The sequence below is a fragment of the Panulirus ornatus genome, chromosome 2 (assembly GCF_036320965.1).
Source record: "Panulirus ornatus isolate Po-2019 chromosome 2, ASM3632096v1, whole genome shotgun sequence".
Taxonomy (NCBI): Eukaryota; Metazoa; Arthropoda; class Malacostraca; order Decapoda; family Palinuridae; genus Panulirus; species Panulirus ornatus.
This window is the reverse complement of record NC_092225.1, coordinates 56,074,924-56,102,623: the sequence shown is the minus strand read 5'-3', so window position 1 is coordinate 56,102,623 and position 27,700 is coordinate 56,074,924. Positions and strand designations below refer to the sequence as shown.

The following is a 27,700-nucleotide window of genomic DNA, read 5'->3' as shown; positions in this document are numbered from 1 at the left end:
GTATCATCAGGAAACTACAGCTCACTCACTTCCCAAGCCTTTATCATCCACAACAGACTGCATACTTGCCCCTCTCTCCAAAACTCTTGCATTCACCACCCTAACAACCTCATCCATAAACAAATTAAACAATCATGAAGGCATCACGCTCCCCTGCCACAAACCGACATTCACTGGGAACCAATCACTTTCCTCTCTTCCTACTCGTACACATGCCTTACATTCTCGATAAAAACTTTTCACTGCTTTTAGCAACATAACTCCCACACCATATACTCTCAATACCTTCCACAGAGCATCTCTATCCACTCTGTTATATGCCTTCTCCAGATCCATAAATGCTATATACAATTCCATCTGTTTTTCTAAGTTTTTCTCACATACATTCTTCAAAACAAACAACTGATCCACGCATCCTCTACCAATTCTGAAATCACACTGCTCTTCCCCAATCTGAGGCTCTGTACAAATATAATGATAAAAAGACCTTCTAATCCCCCTTAGAGATACCGTTGTCAGGGCATTATATGGCAGCGGAGCTAAATGCGTTTAGAATTTACCTAAAGACGAGCTTCTTCGGTTGGTCGTTATAACTGGATTTTGACGGCCTCAATGACCCTGGCAGTTGACAGGCCTTAAGCCTGGATGAGGATCTAACATCATACAAATATGTTGCTCAAAGACCCAGGCCTCTGAACAGAAAACCAATGTTTTGTAAGCGTGTCGAACTAAGATAATTAGATTCCTGACTTAATGGCCACTCGAGAGTCGATAGCAGTTAGATCCAACAACATACAGCGGTACTCAGAAGAATATATGCTGAGTAAATGCATCGTCCAGTTAGCTTAAAGGGTTCTCCCTATATACATTGAGCGCTTCCGTGACTAGCAGTCCTGTTGTTGTCAAAGGCTTTGACTCATGACTGGGAACATGAAAGTGTAATCTATTTAGGTATCTACTTAATTCATTGTGTGCGTGACTTTCCTCTGGATTTTGACGTATATATGAAAAGTGAAGCTTTCTTTTTAATCATAAACACAGTTTTAATCGAAAGTGATGTTGACCGTCTCATTCGAGGTGTTTAGTGGGCGGTAGTTTGGACCAGGTAACGAGGAAGAAATTAAACCACGGGTTGCGTATCATGCCTCCGCCTCTTCCCAGCCAAACACACAAGATTTATGTACTCATTTATGTCACACACACACACACACACACACACACACACACACACACACGCACGCACGCGCGCGCGCGCGCGTACGTACGTGACGTGGCAACACGCAGCAAACACTCTTGTGGAACGAAAAAGTTTTACCGTCTATTTATAGACAGAATTTTTATCTCGACACGTAGAACCCGTACTTTCTGATAATGAAAATTGTGCGTATACCTTACTGGGTATTCTTTATAATGGTGGCTTGCCCAATATCCATCGTTTGTACTAAAAACAATGAAAAAATATCAGATGTGTCTTGGAATGGCATAGCGTATTATAAATCTATAGTGTTTTAACACCAACATTCGTGTAAGGGTTGTGCGTTTATTGAAAACTGTATAATAACTCTACGTTGTTTTACCATCAAAGTTTGTGTACAAGTTGTGTGTCTATTGAAGACAGACGAGAAACACCAGGGCAAAGTAACCCGATCTCGGCCGTTCACATGCATGTACATTTCTCACGCTACAGAAGCATTGAAATATTAATGTTCAAATGATGAAGAAAGACTGTCATTAGCTGAGGGGATACCGGGTGTTAGAGAGGGCTGGCCAAATCCTCGTCTTCAGCCGTGAAGGCAAAGTTTCTGCATAACTAAATTTCGTGCAGATGTTATTGAAGGGTAAGTGGAAATTAAAAGGCCAAGTGTTATTATTCATTGGCTATATTAGATATTCATACAACCATTCGAGTACAGACATTCAATTTTTAGTCGCTTATTACTGTGCCTCAAGCAGGAATCGTACAACAAAACGAATCCAGCAGTTTGTGATATTGCGCGGGATAGTACACCCTCCTCCTTTAACAGCCTGGGAGGCACTGAACCTCGTGGCTCGGTGGGCTACCGGACCTCCGCCACCTACACTGCGCAGTCGTCGTGGATGTAGTTGCCATGGAATTATTTATCCCGTATCTCTAATCATGTATTTGCCCTGGTATATGTGTATGTAAACGCCCAACCTACACATATTTTCTTTGAGAAAAAGACCTGGTATTGTGTTACAAAATTGATGAAAAGCCTTAATTTCGAGAGTAGTTGTAAACGCTTGAAAGATATTCTGACGTCACATTCATGGCGCAGGACGATGCTTTGGGCAATATCTTTCGTTTACCACCGTCTTTTTTTTCATGGGGAAGTCATAACACTGTCACGAATGAGTTACATCATTCATTATGAAAAGTAATTTTCATACATGACATCTCACGATTTAGGAATTCTTAGTACTGAATGTAGTATCGGTATACAAAAGTTAGATTCAAAGAGTTACGTACGATATATCATTTAAAAGCTTAGATCATCGTTCAGAATAACAGATGTGTGACGTGTAGGTCAACTAGGCAGGCGGCCACTGTCGTCAAGGAGTATTTCATGGACCAGTTTTAGGCTGATTCTTTGAAAGTATCCCTAACATTCAAAGGTGGAAAAGATTTTCGTGTAGGGGATGTGGTTTTCATCACTGAAGGCCTAATTATAAACCCGGGCCGTTGTTAGGCTTAAGCCCTAAACACCTGACCAACTTGATTCTTTGCCGCCTTTTCATTCCCTAAGGAGACGAGGCTTTGGATAGAGTTAATTGTGTCTTTAGTAGAGTCCCGAGACGCACCTCCAAGTCGTAAGGAAATTACTCACTTAATCTTAGTATATAAATATTCATCAGCCTTGGCCATCAATTCAGCCCTGGAAGCCGCACTGGAACCCTATAAACAACGCCACCTGATGCCTGGAAAATTTATAGTCCATTCAACTAATACCGCGAGCAGCGCAGCTGAACATCTGCTGCTTTATCAATTCAGCTGGTGATCAATAACATACTGAAACGTACTCCATGTTATCCCCTCAGTCTTGAGAATGTGTCTGTGGCCACGTATGCTGTCACCCACTACGTGTGTTGCAACATGTGCTGTCATCCACTTCATGTCTGTAGCAACATAAACTGTCATCCACCATGTCTGTAGCAAAATATCCTGTCATCCACTACATGCGTGTAGCAACATATAGTGTCATCCACTGCATTTCTGTTGCAACATATACAGTCCCTCACTACATGCCTGTAGCAATATATGCTGTCATCCACTACATGCCTGTAGAAATATATGCTGTCATCCACTACATGCTTGTAGCAATGTATGCTGTCATCCACTACATGCCTGTAGCAATATAATGCTGTCATCCACTACATGCCTGTAGCAGTATATGCTGTCATCCAGTACATGCCTGTAGCAGTATATGCTATCATCCACTACATGCCTGTCGCAATTTTTGATGTCACCCACTGCATGTCTGTAGCAACATATACTGTTATCCACTACATGTCTGTGGCAATATATGCTGTCATCTACTACATTTCTGTTGCAACATATACTGTCACCTACTGCAGGTCTGTGGCAATATATGCTGTCACCCACTGCATGCCTGTAGCAACATATACTTTCATCGCTGCATCTCTTTAGTAATATATGCTGTTATCCACTACATGTCTGTGGCAACATATACCGTCACTCACTGCACGTCTGCAGCAACATATGCTGCCACCCTATGCATGTCTGTAGTAACATATGCTGTCATCCTTCACCCTCACTGCATACTCACTGAGGTAATAGAGTTACCATGGAATCACTACTCCTTGATTTTATATTTATTTTTTTGAGTGTTACTGTATTGCTTACGAGATATATACGTAGAACTTATTTTGTCATTCATGGCGCCAAACTGCTAATGTATAGCAATACCATTCATTTTTTTACCACATTCTTCAGCGATAAGAAATGCATCACTAAATGTAGAGGTTCATTTATTACACTCTCGTATCTTTGACAAAAGTCAGTATTGACCAGTACAAGAACACCCTGGAAATTTCATTGAATATCCACATGTGAACTTCAGTAAGGGGAAGATTTATATTCATTAGAAAATCACTTTTTTTTCGAATATACAATGAACATTTTTTTAAGTATTGGACATTTATTTTTTTAAGTTCTATCAACCTCAATGGATCACCATGAACAGCGGTACCTGGAAAAGGTCTTACGCACATAATTCCATGAAGTCATGGGTGTTCTCCGACCGCCTGTCTGTTCCAGGTGGCAGCTGGGTATAAAAAGCCCTGACTATCCTCCCTGGATTATTGACTAGGTCGGGGGAGCAGGGGTTTCTGGGGAGCTGAAGAATTTGTGAGAGAGGGGGGTGTGGGTGTGTTCTGGTGCGACCTGTGAGAGTGCACAGAGAGAGAGAGAGAGAGAGAGAGAGAGAGAGAGAGAGAGAGAGAGAGAGAGAGAGAGAGAGAGACCTTGTAGAAACACGGGCAGTCACCCTACCACCTCTCCGTGTAGCTACGCATTCTTCTACCCATCATCACCTCTGTATCGCAACATATGTTGTCACCCACCACCTCTGTAGCAACATATGCTGTCATCCACCACCTCTGTAGCAACATATGCTCTCATCCACCACCTCTGTAGCAACATATGCTGTCATCCACCACCTCTCTGTAGCGACATATGCTGTCATCCACCACCTCTCTGTAGCGACATATGCTGTCATCCACCACCTCTGTAGCAACATATGCTGTCATCCACCACCTCTCTGTAGCGACATATGCTGTCAACCAGCACCTCTCTGTAGCAACATATGCTGTCATCCAGCACCTCTGTAGCAACATATGCTGTCATCCACCACCTCTCTGTAGCAACATATGTTGTCATCCAGCACCTCTCTGTAGCAACATATGCTGTCAACCAGCACCTCTCTGTAGCAACATATGCTGTCATCGAGCCCCTCTGTAGCAACATATGTTGTCATCCAGTACCTCTCTGTAGCAACATATGCTGTCAACCAGCACCTCTCTGTAGCAACATATGCTGTCATCCACCACCTCTGTAGCAACATATGCTGTCATCCACCACCTCTCTGTAGCAACATATGCTGTCATCCACCACCTCTCTGCAGCAACATATGCTGTCATCCACCACCTCTCTGTAGCAACATATGCTGTCAACCAGCACCTCTCTGTCACCATATAGCATTGTTTACCATGATGGCACGACATCCTGTCTCCTACCAGCCACTAGGGAGAAGAAAACCAGACACCTCAGTCAAGTCTTTCGTGGTTAGAAATTTGTCCATAGTTGGGCCGCTGAGAAGCGAGAGATATATACAGAACTATAAACAATAGATGACGCAACACGATCGTTTACAATGGATTCATCCCGCTTTAAGAGAATCTAGATATTTGTTCAAATTGGGTTTGTGTGTTTTTCCAGCCTCGAGGTTATTCATATAAAGGCATATCCATATATGGATTTCCCTATTGCCAGATTGGTGACAGCTGGACTTGTCTGGATAAATTTCCAGTGAACGTTAATTGAAAGGAGGATAATAGCTGGTATACATGGCAGTCCAAATCGAATGATTTCTTTTTTTACCCTATCGTATTTTGTGACCTGATTCATGTGTGGGGTAGGGGAAGGATAGGTATACATCGTGGATGAAAACGCCTTTCATCCCTCCAACTCTAACCAAACTGTGTATACTATTACGCAAGCCAGAAAGTATACTATATAGGTCAGATACAACACAAGCTAGAGAGTATACTTCATAAGGTCATTATACATCATGGATTAGAGAGAGTTTACCACACAGGTCAGAGTATACGACACAGGTCAGATAATATATGACACGTGTCAAGAGAGTATACTTCACAAGGCAGAAGAGTATACTACACAAGTCAGGAGAGTATATTATACAGTTTAGAAAGTATACTACATAGATCAGAGATTATACTACACAGGTCACTCATTATACTACACAGGTTAGAGAGAGCTTTACACTGGTCAGAAGAGTATACAAGAAAGGGCAGAGAGTATACTACACAGGTGAGAGAGTATGACACTGACCAGACAAATGGAGAAATATACATATTCCACGAACATGTACAGCGTTAGAAGGACCCAGTGGTCTTTCGCTGTTTGAATTCCCTTGTATAACACGTCACAATACGGGTCACAGGCAGTCTTGATGTCCATCAGCTCCAGAACGACCAAAAAAGTGAGTGACAGTGACATTTTGCGATGATGACATACATGCAGGACGGAGGAGGAGCAACCTGGCTCATCCTCGATGCACTGTGCCAAGATGGACTAAGTAATGGAAGCGGATTGCCCCGCTTCAACCAGTTTTCTTTGTTATTTTCTTTTCCATGGTTTTTTTCCCTGCCGGCTGTTGAACCAGAGGGAAAGGTGGGTCTAGAGGTGGGGCTACTGATCTGCTGTCACGTTTGTACTACCTCGGGGTGTCCTGTTATCTGTCTTTCTCCTGTATTCCCAAGAACCCTTGTCCCCTGTATGCTAGTGTCCCACAGACTTACAGTCTTTGTAGGAAATTCCCATATATATATATATATATATATATATATATATATATATATATATATATATATATATATATATATATATATATATATATGTATTAGAAAGGATCGTAATTAAGCGTGTGATCAAGTATATTCCTATGAGTCCACGGGGAAATGGAACACGCTAAGTTCCCAAGTGCACTTTTGTGTAAATATAACATCGTTAGGGGAGATACAAGAAAGAAATGTAACAGTTGTATATCAGCCGACTGTAACGTTTCTTTGTTCTTGTATCCCCCCTTGATGATGTGATTATTACACGAAAGTGCACTTGGGCACTTAGCGTGATTCATTTCCCCGTGGACTCGTGTGTGTGTGTGTGTGTGTGTATATATATTGTACATTTCCTTTCCATAGCCAGAGGTTGAACCATTATGTGACATTCATTTTTTTCATTCATTTCAAGCTAAAAGTTTGTTTTCTAAATTGTTTCTTACATTTTTCATATGTACATATATGTATGTGTGTGTGTGTGTGTGTATGTGCATATGTGTGTGTGTGTGTGTGTGTGTGTGTGTATATGTATATATATATGTATATTATCCCTGGGGATAGGGGTGAAAGAATACTTCCCACGTATTCCACGCGTGTCGTAGAAAGCGACTAGAGGGGACGGGAGCGGGGGGCCGGAAATCCTCCCCTCCTTGTATTAACTTTCTAAAATGGGAAACAGAAGAAGGAGTCACGCGGGGAGTGATCATCCTCCTCGAAGGCTCAGAGTGGGGTGCCTAAATGTGTGTGGATGTAACCAAGATGTGAAAAAAGGAGAGATAGGTAGTATGTTTGAGGAAAGGAACCTGGATGTTTTGGCTCTGAGTGAAACGAAGCTCAAGGGTAAAGGGGAAGAGTGGTTTGGAAATGTCTGGGGAGTGAAGTCAGGGGTTAGTGAGAGGACAAGAGCAAGGGAAGGAGTAGCAATACTCCTGAAACAGGAGTTGTGGGAGTATGTGATAGAATGTAAGAAAGTAAATTCTCGATTAATATGGGTAAAACTGAAAGTTGATGGAGAGAGGTGGGTGATTATTGGTGCATATGCACCTGGGCATGAGAAGAAAGATCATGAGAGGCAAGTGTTTTGGGAGCAGCTAAATGAGTGTGTTAGCGGTTTTGATGCACGAGACCGGGTTATAGTGATGGGTGATTTGAATGCAAAGGTGAGTAATGTGGCAGTTGAGGGAATAATTGGTATGCATGGGGTGTTCAGTGTTGTAAATGGAAATGGTGAAGAGCTTGTAGATTTATGTGCTGAAAAAGGACTGATGATTGGGAATACCTGGTTTAAAAAGCGAGATATACATAAGTATACTTATGTAAGTAGGAGAGATGGCCAGAGAGCGTTATTGGATTACGTGTTAATTGACAGGCGTGCGAAAGAGAGACTTTTGGATGTTAATGTGCTGAGAGGTGCAACTGGAGGGATGTCTGATCATTATCTTGTGGAGGCTAAGGTGAAGATTAGTATGGGTTTTCAGAAAAGAGGAGTGAATGTTGGGGTGAAGAAGGTGGTGAGAGTAAGTGAGCTTGGGAAGGAGACCTGTGTGGGGAAGTACCAGGAGAGACTGTGTACAGAATGGAAAAAGGTGAGAACAATGGAAGTAAGGGGAGTGGGGGAGGAATGGGATGTATTTAGGGAATCAGTGATGGATTGCGCAAAAGATGCTTGTGGCATGAGAAGAGTGGGAGGTGGGCTGTTTAGAAAGGGTAGTGAGTGGTGGGATGAAGAAGTAAGAGTATTAGTGAAAGAGAAGAGAGAGGCATTTGGACGATTTTTGCAGGGAAAAAATGCAATTGAGTGGGAGAAGTATAAAAGAAAGAGACAGGAGGTCAAGAGAAAGGTGCAAGAGGTGAAAAAAAGGGCAAATGAGAGTTGGGGTGAGAGACTATCAGTAAATTTTAGGGAAAATAAAAAGATGTTCTGGAAGGAGGTAAATAGGGTGCTTAAGACAAGGGAGCAAATGGGAACTTCAGTGAAGGGCGTAAATGGGGAGGTGATAACAAGTAGCGGTGATGTGAGAAGGAGATGGAATGAGTATTTTGAAGGTTTGTTGAATGTGTCTGATGACAGAGTGGCAGATATAGGGTGTTTTGGTCGAGGTGGTGTGCAAAGTGAGAGGGTTAGGGAAAATGATTTGGTAAACAGAGAAGAGGTAGTAAAAGCTTTGCGGAAGATGAAAGCCGGCAAGGCAGCAGGTTTGGATGGTATTGCAGTGGAATTTATTAAGAAAGGGGGTGACTGTATTGTTGACTGGTTGGTAAGGTTATTTAATGTATGTATGACTCATGGTGAGGTGCCTGAGGATTGGCGGAATGCGTGCATAGTGCCATTGTACAAAGGCAAAGGGGATAAGAGTGAGTGCTCAAATTACAGAGGTATAAGTTTGTTGAGTATTCCTGGCAAATTATATGGGAGGGTATTGATTGAGAGGGTGAAGGCATGTACAGAGCATCAGATTGGGGAAGAGCAGTGCGGTTTCAGAAGTGGTAGAGGATGTGTGGATCAGGTGTTTGCTTTGAAGAATGTATGTGAGAAATACTTAGAAAAGCAAATGGATTTGTATGTAGCATTTATGGACCTGGAGAAGGCATATGATAGAGTTGATAGAGATGCTCTGTGGAAGGTATTAAGAATATATGGTGTGGGAGGCAAGTTGTTAGAAGCAGTGAAAAGTTTTTATCGAGGATGTAAGGCATGTGTACGTGTAGGAAGAGAGGAAAGTGATTGGTTCTCAGTGAATGTAGGTTTGCGGCAGGGGTGTGTGATGTCTCCATGGTTGTTTAATTTGTTTATGGATGGGGTTGTAAGGGAGGTAAATGCAAGAGTCCTGGAAAGAGGGGCAAGTATGAAGTCTGTTGGGGATGAGAGAGCTTGGGAAGTGAGTCAGTTGTTGTTCGCTGATGATACAGCGCTGGTGGCTGATTCATGTGAGAAACTGCAGAAGCTGGTGACTGAGTTTGGTAAAGTGTGTGGAAGAAGAAAGTTGAGAGTAAATGTGAATAAGAGCAAGGTTATTAGGTACAGTAGGGGTGAGGGTCAAGTCAATTGGGAGGTGAGTTTGAATGGAGAAAAACTGGAGGAAGTGAAGTGTTTTAGATATCTGGGAGTGGATCTGTCAGCGGATGGAACCATGGAAGCGGAAGTGGATCATAGGGTGGGGGAGGGGGCGAAAATTTTGGGAGCCTTGAAAAATGTGTGGAAGTCGAGAACACTATCTCGGAAAGCAAAAATGGGTATGTTTGAGGGAATAGTGGTTCCAACAATGTTGTATGGTTGCGAGGCGTGGGCTATGGATAGAGATGTGCGCAGGAGGATGGATGTGCTGGAAATGAGATGTTTGAGGACAATGTGTGGTGTGAGGTGGTTTGATCGAGTAAGTAACGTAAGGGTAAGAGAGATGTGTGGAAATAAAAAGAGCGTGGTTGAGAGAGCAGAAGAGGGTGTTTTGAAATGGTTTGGGCACATGGAGAGAATGAGTGAGGAGAGATTGACCAAGAGGATATATGTGTCGGAGGTGGAGGGAACGAGGAGAAGAGGGAGACCAAATTGGAGGTGGAAAGATGGAGTGAAAAAGATTTTGTGTGATCGGGGCCTGAACATGCAGGAGGGTGAAAGGAGGGCAAGAAATAGAGTGAATTGGAGTCATGTGGTATACAGGGGTTGACGTGCTGTCAGTGGATTGAAGCAAGGCATGTGAAGCGTCTGGGGTAAACCATGGAAAGCTGTGTAGGTATGTATATTTGCGTGTGTGGACGTGTGTATGTACATGTGTATGGGGGGGGGGGGGGTTGGGCCATTTCTTTCGTCTGTTTCCTTGCGCTACCTCGCAAACGCGGGAGACAGCGAGAAAGTATAAAAAAAAAAAAAAAAAAAAAAAAAAAAAAATATATATATATATATATATACACACACACACACACACACACTGTTGCAGACCAATAAATGCTCACTACTAATCCAAGAAACTAATGGTACACGAGGCTAGGAGACCCCCTGGGCCAGCAAGCACTCGCTAGGATCCTCCATTATAAATGGCTTCTCCAACCATGGATGCAGCACACGCGCTCTCACCGGGGACTGAGTCCGGTGACTTGTAACTGGTATTTGTAGATTCCTGTTTCATATCTCCTCTGCTTCGGGGTTCTGTGTGTGTGTGTGTGTGTGTGTGTGTGTGTGTGTGTGTGTGTGTGTGTGCCCAAACCCAAGATCAGACAAGGGAGGACCTATTCTTTTGCTGTTTTCCTTCTCATGACTCGTAAATCCATAAGGCTGTGTTTTTAGGTCCAAGCTCGTTCTGTTATCATATTAGAGTACACCATTTTCATGACAGAGAAGGTCAGGGTGAGTGGGTGGGTTGGGAGAGAACACGTTGTCCAAAGGTGGGTGGGTGGCAGGTCAAGGGGTTTTCTTTCATGAAAGGTCAAGGAAAAGTTAACAAAAAAAAAAAAAATATTGTTGGCTAAAGTCGGGGACTTGTTATGGCGGCTTGAATAACTTCGTGAGGAAAATTTTATTTACTTTTTTTTTGTTAAAAAAAAAAGGTTGTGCCCGTCACTCGATACTTTGGCCTTCATTAAGTTACAGGTTAAGACTATTACTGACGATAGACCGTTCATACATGTCATCTGCCATCGCCATTTTCCTCGTATATCGATTTTAACCCAGTAATGGACCCATTTCCATTTTCTTTGTATAATTTATTTTACCCAGTAATTGACCCATTACCATTTTCCTCGTATATCGATTTTGCCCAGTACTCGACCCATTCCCATTTTCTTTATATGATTCATTTTACCAGTAATTGACCCATTACCATTTTCCTTGTATATTTATTTTACCCAGTAATCGACCCATTCCCATTTTCTTTGTATAATTTATTTTACCCAGTAATTGACCCATTACCATTTTCCTCGTATTTCTATTTTACCCAGTGATCGACCCATTACCATTTTCTTTGTATATCTATTTTACCCAGTAATTGAACCCATTACGATTTTCCTGTTATATTTATTTTACCCAATAATTGACCCATTACCATTTCCCTTGTATATTTAGCTACCTAATAATCGACCCATTACCATTTTCTTTGTATACTTTATTTTACCCTGTAATTGACCCGTTACCATTTTCTTGAGAGGGGTCCTGGTGGTACTCCAGTACCCCCTTCTTCAGGAGCCCCAAGGCTGCGCTACTTCCAGTAGCAGGGAAAGGATGGATTCCTTTGGAGTGAGAAGTTCTTTGACGAGATTATATTATTCCCGTGGAGAAAGACTTGCCAAAGGTGATTTTTTTTTTTTTTACATTCGCGGAGTCCGGTAACACCTACGTGTATATATATATATATATATATATATATATATATATATATATATATATATATATATATATATATATATATGTGTGTGTGTGTGTGTTGGAAAGGATCACAATTTTTGCGCGTGATCAAGATATTCCTATGAGTCCACGGGGACTCATAGGAATATTATATATATATATATATATATAATATATATATATATATATATATATATATATATATATATATATATATATATTGTACATTTCCTTTCCATAGCCAGAGGTTGAACCATTATGTGACATTCATTTTTTTCATTCATTTCAAGCTAAAAGTTTGTTTTCTAAATTGTTTCTTACATTTTTCATATGTACATATATGTATGTGTGTGTGTGTGTGTGTATGTGCATATGTGTGTGTGTGTGTGTGTGTGATGTGTGTATATGTATATATATATGTATATTATCCCTGGGGATAGGGGTGAAAGAATACTTCCCACGTATTCACGCGTGTCGTAGAAAGCGACTAGAGGGGACGGGAGCGGGGGGCCGGAAATCCTCCCCTCCTTGTATTAACTTTCTAAAATGGGAAACAGAAGAAGGAGTCACGCGGGGAGTGATCATCCTCCTCGAAGGCTCAGAGTGGGGTGCCTAAATGTGTGTGGATGTAACCAAGATGTGAAAAAAGGAGAGATAGGTAGTATGTTTGAGGAAAGGAACCTGGATGTTTTGGCTCTGAGTGAAACGAAGCTCAAGGGTAAAGGGGAAGAGTGGTTTGGAAATGTCTGGGGAGTGAAGTCAGGGGTTAGTGAGAGGACAAGAGCAAGGGAAGGAGTAGCAATACTCCTGAAACAGGAGTTGTGGGAGTATGTGATAGAATGTAAGAAAGTAAATTCTCGATTAATATGGGTAAAACTGAAAGTTGATGGAGAGAGGTGGGTGATTATTGGTGCATATGCACCTGGGCATGAGAAGAAAGATCATGAGAGGCAAGTGTTTTGGGAGCAGCTAAATGAGTGTGTTAGCGGTTTTGATGCACGAGACCGGGTTATAGTGATGGGTGATTTGAATGCAAAGGTGAGTAATGTGGCAGTTGAGGGAATAATTGGTATGCATGGGGTGTTCAGTGTTGTAAATGGAAATGGTGAAGAGCTTGTAGATTTATGTGCTGAAAAAGGACTGATGATTGGGAATACCTGGTTTAAAAAGCGAGATATACATAAGTATACTTATGTAAGTAGGAGAGATGGCCAGAGAGCGTTATTGGATTACGTGTTAATTGACAGGCGTGCGAAAGAGAGACTTTTGGATGTTAATGTGCTGAGAGGTGCAACTGGAGGGATGTCTGATCATTATCTTGTGGAGGCTAAGGTGAAGATTAGTATGGGTTTTCAGAAAAGAGGAGTGAATGTTGGGGTGAAGAAGGTGGTGAGAGTAAGTGAGCTTGGGAAGGAGACCTGTGTGGGGAAGTACCAGGAGAGACTGTGTACAGAATGGAAAAAGGTGAGAACAATGGAAGTAAGGGGAGTGGGGGAGGAATGGGATGTATTTAGGGAATCAGTGATGGATTGCGCAAAAGATGCTTGTGGCATGAGAAGAGTGGGAGGTGGGCTGTTTAGAAAGGGTAGTGAGTGGTGGGATGAAGAAGTAAGAGTATTAGTGAAAGAGAAGAGAGAGGCATTTGGACGATTTTTGCAGGGAAAAAATGCAATTGAGTGGGAGAAGTATAAAAGAAAGAGACAGGAGGTCAAGAGAAAGGTGCAAGAGGTGAAAAAAAGGGCAAATGAGAGTTGGGGTGAGAGACTATCAGTAAATTTTAGGGAAAATAAAAAGATGTTCTGGAAGGAGGTAAATAGGGTGCTTAAGACAAGGGAGCAAATGGGAACTTCAGTGAAGGCGTAAATGGGGAGGTGATAACAAGTAGCGGTGATGTGAGAAGGAGATGGAATGAGTATTTTGAAGGTTTGTTGAATGTGTCTGATGACAGAGTGGCAGATATAGGGTGTTTTGGTCGAGGTGGTGTGCAAAGTGAGAGGGTTAGGGAAAATGATTTGGTAAACAGAGAAGAGGTAGTAAAAGCTTTGCGGAAGATGAAAGCCGGCAAGGCAGCAGGTTTGGATGGTATTGCAGTGGAATTTATTAAGAAAGGGGGTGACTGTATTGTTGACTGGTTGGTAAGGTTATTTAATGTATGTATGACTCATGGTGAGGTGCCTGAGGATTGGCGGAATGCGTGCATAGTGCCATTGTACAAAGGCAAAGGGGATAAGAGTGAGTGCTCAAATTACAGAGGTATAAGTTTGTTGAGTATTCCTGGCAAATTATATGGGAGGGTATTGATTGAGAGGGTGAAGGCATGTACAGAGCATCAGATTGGGGAAGAGCAGTGCGGTTTCAGAAGTGGTAGAGGATGTGTGGATCAGGTGTTTGCTTTGAAGAATGTATGTGAGAAATACTTAGAAAAGCAAATGGATTTGTATGTAGCATTTATGGACCTGGAGAAGGCATATGATAGAGTTGATAGAGATGCTCTGTGGAAGGTATTAAGAATATATGGTGTGGGAGGCAAGTTGTTAGAAGCAGTGAAAAGTTTTTATCGAGGATGTAAGGCATGTGTACGTGTAGGAAGAGAGGAAAGTGATTGGTTCTCAGTGAATGTAGGTTTGCGGCAGGGGTGTGTGATGTCTCCATGGTTGTTTAATTTGTTTATGGATGGGGTTGTAAGGGAGGTAAATGCAAGAGTCCTGGAAAGAGGGGCAAGTATGAAGTCTGTTGGGGATGAGAGAGCTTGGGAAGTGAGTCAGTTGTTGTTCGCTGATGATACAGCGCTGGTGGCTGATTCATGTGAGAAACTGCAGAAGCTGGTGACTGAGTTTGGTAAAGTGTGTGGAAGAAGAAAGTTGAGAGTAAATGTGAATAAGAGCAAGGTTATTAGGTACAGTAGGGGTGAGGGTCAAGTCAATTGGGAGGTGAGTTTGAATGGAGAAAAACTGGAGGAAGTGAAGTGTTTTAGATATCTGGGAGTGGATCTGTCAGCGGATGGAACCATGGAAGCGGAAGTGGATCATAGGGTGGGGGAGGGGGCGAAAATTTTGGGAGCCTTGAAAAATGTGTGGAAGTCGAGAACACTATCTCGGAAAGCAAAAATGGGTATGTTTGAGGGAATAGTGGTTCCAACAATGTTGTATGGTTGCGAGGCGTGGGCTATGGATAGAGATGTGCGCAGGAGGATGGATGTGCTGGAAATGAGATGTTTGAGGACAATGTGTGGTGTGAGGTGGTTTGATCGAGTAAGTAACGTAAGGGTAAGAGAGATGTGTGGAAATAAAAAGAGCGTGGTTGAGAGAGCAGAAGAGGGTGTTTTGAAATGGTTTGGGCACATGGAGAGAATGAGTGAGGAGAGATTGACCAAGAGGATATATGTGTCGGAGGTGGAGGGAACGAGGAGAAGAGGGAGACCAAATTGGAGGTGGAAAGATGGAGTGAAAAAGATTTTGTGTGATCGGGGCCTGAACATGCAGGAGGGTGAAAGGAGGGCAAGAAATAGAGTGAATTGGAGTCATGTGGTATACAGGGGTTGACGTGCTGTCAGTGGATTGAAGCAAGGCATGTGAAGCGTCTGGGGTAAACCATGGAAAGCTGTGTAGGTATGTATATTTGCGTGTGTGGACGTGTGTATGTACATGTGTATGGGGGGGGGGGGGTTGGGCCATTTCTTTCGTCTGTTTCCTTGCGCTACCTCGCAAACGCGGGAGACAGCGAGAAAGTATAAAAAAAAAAAAAAAAAAAAAAAAAAAAAAATATATATATATATATATATACACACACACACACACACACACTGTTGCAGACCAATAAATGCTCACTACTAATCCAAGAAACTAATGGTACACGAGGCTAGGAGACCCCCTGGGCCAGCAAGCACTCGCTAGGATCCTCCATTATAAATGGCTTCTCCAACCATGGATGCAGCACACGCGCTCTCACCGGGGACTGAGTCCGGTGACTTGTAACTGGTATTTGTAGATTCCTGTTTCATATCTCCTCTGCTTCGGGGTTCTGTGTGTGTGTGTGTGTGTGTGTGTGTGTGTGTGTGTGTGTGTGTGTGTGTGTGCCCAAACCCAAGATCAGACAAGGGAGGACCTATTCTTTTGCTGTTTTCTTCTCATGACTCGTAAATCCATAAGGCTGTGTTTTTAGGTCCAAGCTCGTTCTGTTATCATATTAGAGTACACCATTTTCATGACAGAGAAGGTCAGGGGTGAGTGGGTGGGTTGGGAGAGAACACGTTGTCCAAAGGTGGGTGGGTGGCAGGTCAAGGGGTTTTCTTCATGAAAGGTCAAGGAAAAGTTAACAAAAAAAAAAAAAATATTGTTGGCTAAAGTCGGGGACTTGTTATGGCGGCTTGAATAACTTTCGTGAGGAAAATTTTATTTACTTTTTTTTTGTTAAAAAAAAAAAGGTTGTGCCCGTCACTCGATACTTTGGCCTTCATTAAGTTACAGGTTAAGACTATTACTGACGATAGACCGTTCATACATGTCATCTGCCATTGCCATTTCCCTCGTATATCGATTTTAACCCAGTAATGGACCCATTTCCATTTTCTTTGTATAATTTATTTTACCCAGTAATTGACCCATTACCATTTTCCTCGTATATCGATTTTGCCCAGTACTCGACCCATTCCCATTTTCTTTATATGATTCATTTTACCCAGTAATTGACCCATTACCATTTTCCTTGTATATTTATTTTACCCAGTAATCGACCCATTCCCATTTTCTTTGTATAATTTATTTTACCCAGTAATTGACCCATTACCATTTTCCTCGTATTTCTATTTTACCCAGTGATCGACCCATTACCATTTTCTTTGTATATCTATTTTACCCAGTAATTGACCCATTACGATTTTCCTGTTATATTTATTTTACCCAATAATTGACCCATTACCATTTCCCTTGTATATTTAGCTACCTAATAATCGACCCATTACCATTTTCTTTGTATACTTTATTTTACCCTGTAATTGACCCGTTACCATTTTCTTGAGAGGGGTCCTGGTGGTACTCCAGTACCCCCTTCTTCAGGAGCCCCAAGGCTGCGCTACTTCCAGTAGCAGGGAAAGGATGGATTCCTTTGGAGTGAGAAGTTCTTTGACGAGATTATATTATTCCCGTGGAGAAAGACTTGCCAAAGGTGATTTTTTTTTTTTTACATTCGCGGAGTCCGGTAACACCTACGTGTATATATATATATATATATATATATATATATATATATATATATATATATATATATATATATATGTGTGTGTGTGTGTTGGAAAGGATCACAATTTTGCGCGTGATCAAGATATTCCTATGAGTCCACGGGGACTCATAGGAATATATATATATATATATATATATATATATATATATATATATATATATATATATATATATATATATATATATATATAATTTCTTATCTCGAAATAGAATACCCAGTGAGAGAAGCAATGTGACCTATGTTTATTCCATTTTTCTAGTGGGAGAGAAGAAAATATGGCCAGTTCTTATTATTTTTTTCCAGTTCTCAAGACATAATGAACCGATTTCCCACTTGAATTACATTACATCGGTTTCGCGTTGATGGCAAGAAAATGAATCCGGAATACTAACTTAACATTTGCCACTGTTCACTTTACGTTGAATACATAATACTCATCAACACCCATCAGTTCGGCTCTATGTAATTTTCTGTATAATCACAAAATTTCCTGTATGGTATGATCGTCTATGTCATCACGCTTTTTTTTTCTGCATAATCATGCAGGTTTCTATGTAATCGTATAATTACATGTGGAATAGTGTAGTTACCTATGGAATACTGTCATTTTCTTTGTCAATGCACAATTTTCAGTGGAATGTAATTTTCCACTGAATTGTGTCATTTTCTATGGAGTAATGCCGTTTTCTAAGAAATCTTGTAAGTTTTCTGTGCAATATTATAATTTTCTTTGTATTCATGCAGTTTTCTATGGAATGCAATTTTCCATGAGATCGTGTGAATTTCTGTATAATCACAGAATTACCTTTACAATCACGACCCTTTCTATGTAACCATGCAATGTACCATGGAACCATGAAATAATCTATGGAATAGTGTTATGTAATCATATAATTATCAATGTGATCGTATAATTTTCTATGTAATCTTGTAATTTTCCATGTAATTACATAATTACGCATAGAATATAATTTTCCGGGTAGTCATTTAATTTTCTTCTTAAAAATGTAATTATCCATAGAATATTATTTCCATGTAATCACTTAATTTTGTTCATAAAATGTAATTACCCATAGAATATAATTTCCATACATTCATTTAATTTCGTAAAAATGTAAATATTCGTAGAATGTGATTTCCATGTAATCACTTAATTTTGTTCGTAAAAATGTAATTCTCTACGTAATCATATTTCGGAATTACTTGAAGATATCGATCATTTTTTTTTTTTACGTAATTTCAGTGGTATGTTGTACGTTTCATAATCGATCGTTTGACCAGCCAATTGTCTTGAGAATACCCATGCCATTTATCGTAATGCTTCGTCTGCCTCGCGTAATTTGGAGCCGTAATCGACGCCGCGGATGCCATTATCAGAACTCTTCCAAGGACGTATTTATTTATAATTAATGTAACTAAATATAACTGGCGCTTTGGGCTTGTCACGCGAGCCGGCCTGTGTACGAAAGGTGTAACGGAACTCCGGTGTTGTAACGCTGTGTGTTCCGCCCTGTGTTCTCTTGTCATGTCACGAATGCTGATGTATTTCTCTCTCTCTCTCTCTCTCTCTCTCTCTCTCTCTCTCTCTCTCTCTCTCTCTCTCTCTCTCTCTCTCTCTCTCTCTCTCTCTCACTTCCTGCCTTGAATGTGCTTCTCATTATTAAGATCTCCCGAGAGAAGGCAAGCCGCTCTCCATGGCTCTCCTCCCACACTGTGTGGGAGGAGAGCCATGTCACCCCCCCTCCCCCCGCTACCCTCGCCCCCACCACAGAGTGAGAGCCAAAGCACCCGTTCCGCCCCCCCTCCCTCCCCCCTCCACCGTCCCCACCACAGAGTAAGAGCCAGATCACCTCTCCCCCGCCTCCACCACTGAGTGAGAGCCAGATCACCTCTCCCTCGTCCCCACCACAGTGTGAAAGGCAGATCACCTCTCCCTCCGTCCCCATCATAGAGTGAGAGCCAGATCAAATCTCCCACGTCTCCACCACAGAGTGAGAGCCAGATCACCTCTCCCCCGCCTCCACCACTGAGTGAGAGCCAGATCACCTCTCCCTCGTCCCCACCACAGTATGAAAGGCAGATCACTTCTCCCTCCATCCCCACCACAGAGTGAGAGCCAGATCACCTCTCCCACGTCTCCACCACAGTGTAAGAGCCAGATCACCTCTCCCTCCGTCCCCATCACAGAGTGAGAGCCAGATCAAATCTCCCACGTCTCCACCACAGAGTGAGAGCCAGATCACCTCTCCCCCGCCTCCACCACTGAGTGAAAGCCAGATCACCTCTCCCTCGTCCCCACCACAGTATGAAAGGCAGATCACTTCTCCCTCCATCCCCACCACAGAGTGAGAGCCAGATCACCTCTCCCACGTCTCCACCACAGAGTGAGAGCCAGATCACCTCTCCCCCGCCTCCATCACAAAATGAGAGCCAGATCAAATCTACCCGTCCCCACTACAGAGTGAGAGCCAGATCATCTCTCCCTCCATCCACACCATAGAGTGAGAGCCGGACCACCTCTCCCCCGTCCCCACCATTGAATGAGAGCCAGACCACCTTTCTTCCCTTTCCCACCACAGAGTGAGAGCTAGCTCGCCTCTCCCCGTCCCCACTACAGAGTAAGAGCCAGATCACCTTTCCCCCTCGTCCCCACCACAGAGTGAGAGCCAGATCATCTCTCCCCTCGTCCCCACCACAGAGTGAGAGCCAGATCACCTCTCCCTCGTCCCCACCACAGAGTGAGAGCCTGATCACCTCTCCCCTCGTCCCCACCACAGAGTGAGAGCCAGATCACCTCTCCCTCGTCCCCACCACAGAGTGAGAGCCAGATCACCTCATCCCCTTCCCCACCACGGAGTGAGAGGCATATCATCTCTCCCCCGTCCCCACCACAGAGTGAGAGCCAGATCATCTCTCCCCCTCGTCCCCACCACAGAGTGAGAGCCAGATCACCTCTCTCCCTCGTCCCCACCACAGAGTGAGAGCCAGATCACCTCTCTCCCTCGTCCCCACTACAGAGTAAGAGCCAGATCACCTTTCCCCCTCGTCCCCACCACAGAGTGAGAGCCAGATCACCTCTCTCCCTCGTCCCCACCACAGAGTGAGAGCCAGATCACCTCTCTCCCTCGTCCCCACCACAGAGTGAGAGCCAGATCACCTCTCCCTCCGTCCCCACCAAAGAGTGAGAGCCTGATCACCTCTCCCACCGTCCCCACCACAGTGTGAGAGGCAGATCACCTCTCCCTCGTCCCCACCACAGTGTGAGAGGCAGATCACCTCTCCCACCGTCTCCACCACAGTGTGAGAGCTAGATCACCTCTCCCTCCGTCCCCACCAAAGAGTGAGAGCCTGATCACCTCTCCCACCGTCCCCACCACAGTGTGAGAGGCAGATCACCTCTCCCTCCGTCCCCACCACGGTGTGAGAGGCAGATCACCTCTCCCTCCGTCCCCAACACGGTGTGAGAGGCAGATCACCTCTCCCTCGTCCCCACAACAGAGTGAGAGCCAGATCACCTCTCCCTCGTCCCCACCACAGTGTGAGAGGCAGATCACCTCTCCCCCACGGTAAACTTCCCATCAAGTCTCCTCATCTCTTTCGTATTTAACTTTCTCATTTTTGCCTCGCCAAGCCAGACAGGTCGCGCTCTCCTCTGTTAATCTGTCTCCCGTTTTCTCCCACTTTACTTCATACACTATTCTAAGCTGAAGCTGTGGACGTCATGCCGGGAGACTTCCTGACCCGACCGACTGGCTTCGGGGTTGTGTGAAGTCCTTAATCAGGTCGAATTAGCTCGTCATCGAGGCGTTTCTGGACACCTTTGGTTACCGCCAGCGAGTGTCGTAAGTCACTCCCACGACGAGGCTACATCCCCCCCGAGTCGTCGACGACGAAGTTTCACAAGCCGGGGGGATATGCATCCTTTCCCTGCTCCTGATTGTAGCGCGGCGTTTGAATCACCAGGAGCCTTTCTCCAGAAGAGAGGGAGGGGTAAGGGATGGTCCTGGGGGGGGGGGGGGGTTATATACTCATTGAATGATGATGAATAAGTCGTCGATGCCTTGAATAAACTGGTTGTAAGCCTCCATAGCTGAGGGAACTGTCGCCTCGACCCACTGTCGAAGATGACCAGTCGGTACATGCCAGTGTTGCTCTTGTGTTCACTCTTAAGACACAGGTAATTCTCATGGGTAACAGCACCTACTTAACACGTAGGGTATAGATATGGACGCTCACCCCCCACACGTACGCCTCCGCACTTCCCTGAATGACACAGAGGCTATGTATGGACGCCCCCACACTCCCCTGATTGGCACAGAGGCAGTATAGGGACACGCCCCCTCACCCTTGCATGACACAGAGGCTATATATGGTCGCCCCCACACTCCCCTGATTGGCACAGAGTCAGTATAGGGACGCCCCCACACTCCCCTGAATGGCACAGAGGCAGTATAGGGACGCCCTCTCACCCTTGCATGACACACAGACAACATATGGAAGGCTTCACATCCTGAGTGACACACAGTAACACTGTACTAACCTGGGACAGACTACTGTGTGGAGTGTTACCAAACCACAGATCTCTCCATACCGCACTGATTTGCAATTTTATCCTTATCACTTTAGTGTGTGGTGGTGGTATACAGTTGTCTTAAGTTTCATCAGGTGTTGGTATCTTCAAGTCTTGGTTTCATCAAGTGTCAGTTTCGTCAAGCATTAGTTTTACCATGGGTTTGTCTCTCTCATTAAATGTTACTTTCGTCCAGCGCGATAGTTTCATCAACTACTGCTTGGCACTAGCATCGGAAAGATTGCGAGAAAGTATTCGACTTTCTCCAATCTTGTATTAATTTTGTGCTTGCGTGTTCTCTGTCTCTCTCTCTCTCTCTCTCTCTCTCTCTCTCTCTCTCTCTCTCTCTCTCTCTCTCTCTCTCTCTCCCTGACTTGATGTACGTGGAATTCTTTCAGTAGTTTCTGCTCGCGGCTCGACACACACTGAGCAGACTTGATTCTTGCCGTTGGGGTGGAAAATTGTCTGGAATCACTAACCTGATATTTCTTCCTCCAGCATCATCCAGGTTACCAGGCATCTCGTTAACCCAATTACTGGCCACATGGGGTTTTTCTTTCTTTCCTCTTACTTTCCTTCCGTAACATCGTTTGGGATGTCAAATACACGCATGAATTAATTGAATCTCCCTTTAATATTGTCATTATTTCATTCATCTATGAGTCCTTTATCTGACACTGGTCACTCACTTCTCCTAAAGTACTATATGAGCAGAGGCCATCCAACACGAGTCTAGTCTTGGGCCAACATCACATATCTGATCGACAGAACACAGTGCATCATTGTGGTCCACCCGTCTCACGGCTCCCTGCACGCCAAATGAAACCGTGTGTGTGTGTGTGTGTGTGGACAGCTATCACTCGCGGCCTACCTCACCACTGGGGCACCGACAGCCTCCTGCCACTCCCACAGATGGCATCTAATTACTAACTTGCAGAACGGACTGACTAATGAAATCACCGAGATGCTTATAATTTTCTCGGCAAGTCGCAAGTTCCTCCCTCCTCCTCCTTCCCCCTCAGCCATCTTGGGGTGAAGTTGCATTAATTACAGTTGGATTCACAGCCCAAGTGTGCAGTGAAGATCTCTCTCTCTCTCTCTCTCTCTCTCTCTCTCTCTCTCTCTCTCTCTCTCTCTCTCTCTCTCTCTCTCTCCTGCGGAGTGGCTTGGCCACAAACTTGGGCCGTGGTGATAACTGTCTGGACATGTAACGAGACCCTTAATATGCGGGAGCCACTACGAGTCTTCATGACCAAAACACCGAGACAGGAACACGCTTCGGAGCACTCTCAGGGGTGTGTGTGTGTGTGTGTGTGTGTGTGTGTGTGAGAGCACCAGAGGATTGTAGATATATTGTTATCTTTGTTAGTATCTCTACACAGCCCCAGAATGTCCGCCTCCCTTATTGGGTTCCTGCAGCTTCGTGGCTGCAGTGCACTGCTCCAGCGCATGAACAAAGGAACGATATGGCAGACCTTTTGGAGAAGACAGAAGTTCCTCCAAGATACTGTACTGGCTCCCGTCCCATGATGCATACACCCTCGACGGTGGTGATACCTGTGCACACACACACACACACACACACACACACACACATATATATATATATATATATATATATATATAGATAGATAGATAGATAGATAGATACATGTGCGCCTATGTGTCAGCGCTAGCAGTAGTGGCTGACGTTTAAGTGGTGGCTGACGACTGATAAACTCACAGGAAACAAGTACACTTATAAGAGTCGTTTCCGACGGAGGTGCAGTCATCAGGTCGAAGCAAGTGCAGAATCGAGACTTCCCTACACGTAAAGTTGACGTGGTCGACAGTAAGACCACTTCATACCGACAACAACGCAAAGCAGACGAAAACGCTTTCGTGTCCCAACAGCCAAGAATCTACGATATGAGAATCCCTCATTTATAGCCTTAGGAATACGAAGAAAAGTGAAGAATCCTTGACACCGAAGGAATGGCCAATGATCCCTCACGAATTAGATATTCACGCGAAGCGAGATACGAATCTTTCGTATATCATAATACGAGATGTACTCATCATCATTCGTCCGCCAGGGAACTACGAACTGGATCAAGAAATCGTCACATCCCGACACGATTCGAAGCCGGAGATTCGTCGTGTGTCCAGATGCCAACAGAAAGTAAATGAAGAATAATTTACACCCGTGAATCAGTCAGTTGATGATGAATCAGCCTTCAAGCATCAGCGAATACGAACAAGCGAATACATTCACCACAAACACCAGTTTAGATTTCTGTCACACCACAAACCACTCATGCGAAACGACAAAGTGCAAGCCAGAAACGTCGTGTGAGAAAAGTGCCAAACCACACAGACTGCTAACAAAAACCAGACAATTATCCACACAAACATACGACAGTTTAATGAAATTAAGGGACATCAGTACCAGCTGTTAACCAGACAAACATAGCCATACACTGTGAACCACACAAACCTACTGACAATCGATTAACTAGACAAACATCACATCTGACTTCTCACCACACAATCGGCAAACCCAAAATACCTTTAAAGATTCCTAGCCGAATAACAGAAAGACAAGTAAAAAAAAACGCCACGAATTGCTAACCACACAAACATAACGAAACCTGCTAACCACAAGCATTTCATCAGAGTGCTCCCCAGTGGATCATCATAACCACACAAACATAACGAAAAAAAAATTAATCACACAAAATGGCCAAAGATTTTTCACACCATGCAATTCTGAAGAAGAATTGTTACGTATAAACAATACAGCAGACTGCTAGCCACACAAACATCGTTACAGTCTACTAACAACACGAAACACTTCCCAAACAGCTAACCACACAAAACACACGCCTATCTCCTAACAACACAAGCATTACCACAAACCCTTAATCATATGAACATCGAGATCCAACCATACACGCATCACAACAGACCAACAACCCCCACTCATGCATCACAACACACGGTCAGCCGGCAACAACAACAGTACAACAAGCCTACAACACTGCAGGTTACTGAACTCATAATCCTCACCTCAGAATGGTAACACCACAACCATCTTCTTAAAGTTCGGAACATACAGAAATATCGGTCGACTTAATGAAACACTTCAACCAACAGATAGACATACCACCCTCACCACAGACTCCTTAGCACACAAACATCCTAACACATTGTTAACCATACAAATATAACCACAGGTTTGCTAACCGAAAGCATCGCGACAGACAGCTAACATATATTTCATCCGAGTGTTTGCTATACACCACGAGACACTTACTAACCAACATCAACTCCAGCTGACGGCTAGCCATGCAAACATCGCCACATATTGCTAACCAAAAGAACATCGAGGCAGGCTGCTAACCACAGAGACATGACAAAGGACAACTCACTGCATAAAAATCACCTCTTACAACCACAATCATCGCCAAGGATTACCAACCTTACAAACATCCCAACTCAGATAGCCATACAGATGTTGCATTTGACTACTAACAAAACCGTGGCTGGCTACAAAAGCACCCAGATGTGATGTCTGCTAACAAAAAACCACACTGAGTACAGACTGCTAACCACACAAACATTGCAGAAAACCGACACACAAACCCCATAGTACATCACTCAAGAAAAACAAAGCTACAGACTGCTAACCACTAACATCACCACAGACACCTAACCACACTCACAAATTACGACACTGTCACCCTAAACCTTCGTCACAGACTACTGACCAAACACACCTTAACAGACCTCTGACAGCACTTTAATTGCAGACTGTAAAAGGCATAATCACCACCACAAACATTGCAACACACTGCTAACTCTATAAACACTGCAGCAGTAGGCTCCTGACCACATAGATGTCGAAAGAGATCGCTAACCTAAGATTCTCCATCATTTCTAACCACACCTCACCTGCGCCAACTAAACCCCACAAAACACACAAGAACCAAGCAACACTTACTTGACTCGAGTCCTTTCCTGGGCTGGAGGATCTTGGCCTCGACCAAAAGAGTCAGAAGCGCCAGGGAGGTGACCAGCACCTGGCCAGGGAGGGAAGAGTCCTTCTGTCCGTTGGTCATCCCTGGAGTCCTTCCTCTGTACCTACCTCCCTCACTCTCTGTCTCTCCCTCCGGTCACTGGGGCACACTTACAGCAGGTACGTGACACTAATGTACACACATGTCTCTTTCCTAGTCGGGGAAAGTACCTTTATTTATCTTTTTTAATATATATAGGATATCCACCGTGGGTCACTTGCACGCCATTCGATCGTCGGGACTCGCCTGCGAAACTAAGACCATGTTTAGAAACCCTGGGGCAGAGTGGTCCCTGGTCACTCTGGTTACATGATCTTCATGAGTGATCGTCCAGCTCGTGGACTAAGACTGCCACTGTCAGTGAATCAAACACTTTCCGAACCTAAATAAGTGAATACCAAGAGACTCTTCCGTTCATCCATCATCTGCTATGAAAAGACACTGATTAATTCGCACGTAATGTAATGATTCGTTACGTTTCACCTTTTCTATGTAGTTCGTGAAGAATTTCACGTTCGTCAACATTTTTACCGTTTCTTTACTTTGACATCACTAGAGAACGGAGGTACTCGTGAGGACGCCGCAGAAGTGGTCAGTTTCATGTGCGAGAGCAGATCCTACGCCCCGTACACTCACACGCAGAAAACCCCGAAGAGCCAAGCCGACTCCTGCCGGGTGTCGCTGGAGCGAGGCGAACACCTTCACAAACCGGCGTCCTGAGGGTAACTGAAGCCTAGCTGGGACAGGAACCTGGGGCTGGCCTCGCGCAGGTGACGGCCAGCTCGCGCTGCTGATTGGTTGATGGAGAGGAGGTCATGAGGCTGGCGGCTCTCTATGTCTAATTTGTTGTTAACTGCAAGATGATGGTCGCGAGATATTGATGCGCCGTCGGCTCAGACAAGGGCCTCGTTTTGGTAATAATTGGTTAATGAAGTGGTTCTTGACGGGTTGTGAAGTGGGCTTCTTGACTACTACTGTGTTAGATAACAATAATGAATGTCAACCACAAATTACGTATATATATATATATATATATATATATATATATATATATATAGAGAGAGAGAGAGAGAGAGAGAGAGAGAGAGAGAGGCTCTGTTCATGTTGCACTGGGAAATTTGAAAAGACTGATAACCAAATAGAATTCTCATAAGGTTTATGAAAGCCATTTCCAAACAACTCCCATTAAAGGCTTGGCGATCTGAATGGTATATATATATACATATATATATATATATATATATATATATATATATATATATATATATATATATATGTGTGTGTGTGTGTGTGTGTGTGTTCGTTCCGTTAAAATATTTTCTTTTTTCAGCCAAACATAACCGAGCTAGCTTACAAGGGCACCCCAGCTTCCTTCTTCCTCACCCAATCCCCGCCATCATTCTCCCCACACCATCCATTATTCTTCCCCATCACTGTCTCTCCTCCTTATGCTGCCTGCCCTCCCTCATACTCCGAGAGGAGGAGGAGGTGTGTGAGATGATGGGTCGTTTGTTAAGGCCTGCTCATATGGGCTCCTGTTTGTTCAGTGAAGGTAACACTCTGGCGAAGGTAGAGTGATGGTGGGACACACACAACCAGTCCCCCGACACCGCCAGTCCCCATACCATCAGTTCTCGCACCTCCAGTCCCCACACCGGTCCCTCCTCCCTCACACCACCGGCCCCCACTCCGTTAGGCCTCAAACCACCAGGCCCCACAACATCAAACCCTATACCACTAGTCCCCTCTACACCACCAGTCCCACTCTGTTAGGCCCCACAACACCAGTCTCCACACCCCGAGTCCCCAGCCTTAGCCCCCCCCCCCCCTTACTGGTGTGGCTTACTGAGACATTAAAGTTTTAGAGTTAATATAACGACG

The 27,700-nt window shown here is 43.9% G+C and overlaps 1 protein-coding gene across 3 annotated transcripts in view; it reads right to left on the bottom strand.

Moving 5' to 3' along the window:
• The window catches only part of LOC139756593 (protein turtle homolog B-like), a 94,692-nt gene extending 68,160 nt beyond the window's left edge, over positions 1 to 26,532 (bottom strand). Inside the window, exons 1-2 of one of the 3 annotated variants that reach the window (XM_071676237.1) lie at positions 26,456 to 26,532; positions 25,744 to 26,244 (exon numbers count right to left, since the gene is read on the bottom strand). In XM_071676237.1, the coding sequence (XP_071532338.1) occupies positions 25,744 to 25,861 (118 nt within the window). In that variant the 5' untranslated portion in view covers positions 25,862 to 26,244; positions 26,456 to 26,532. Of the gene's footprint in view, positions 1 to 25,743 lie in introns of all 3 variants that reach the window. The other 2 variants (XM_071676246.1, XM_071676228.1) reach the window with 2 other exon arrangements.
• Between the last annotated feature and the right edge of the window lie 1,168 nt (positions 26,533 to 27,700).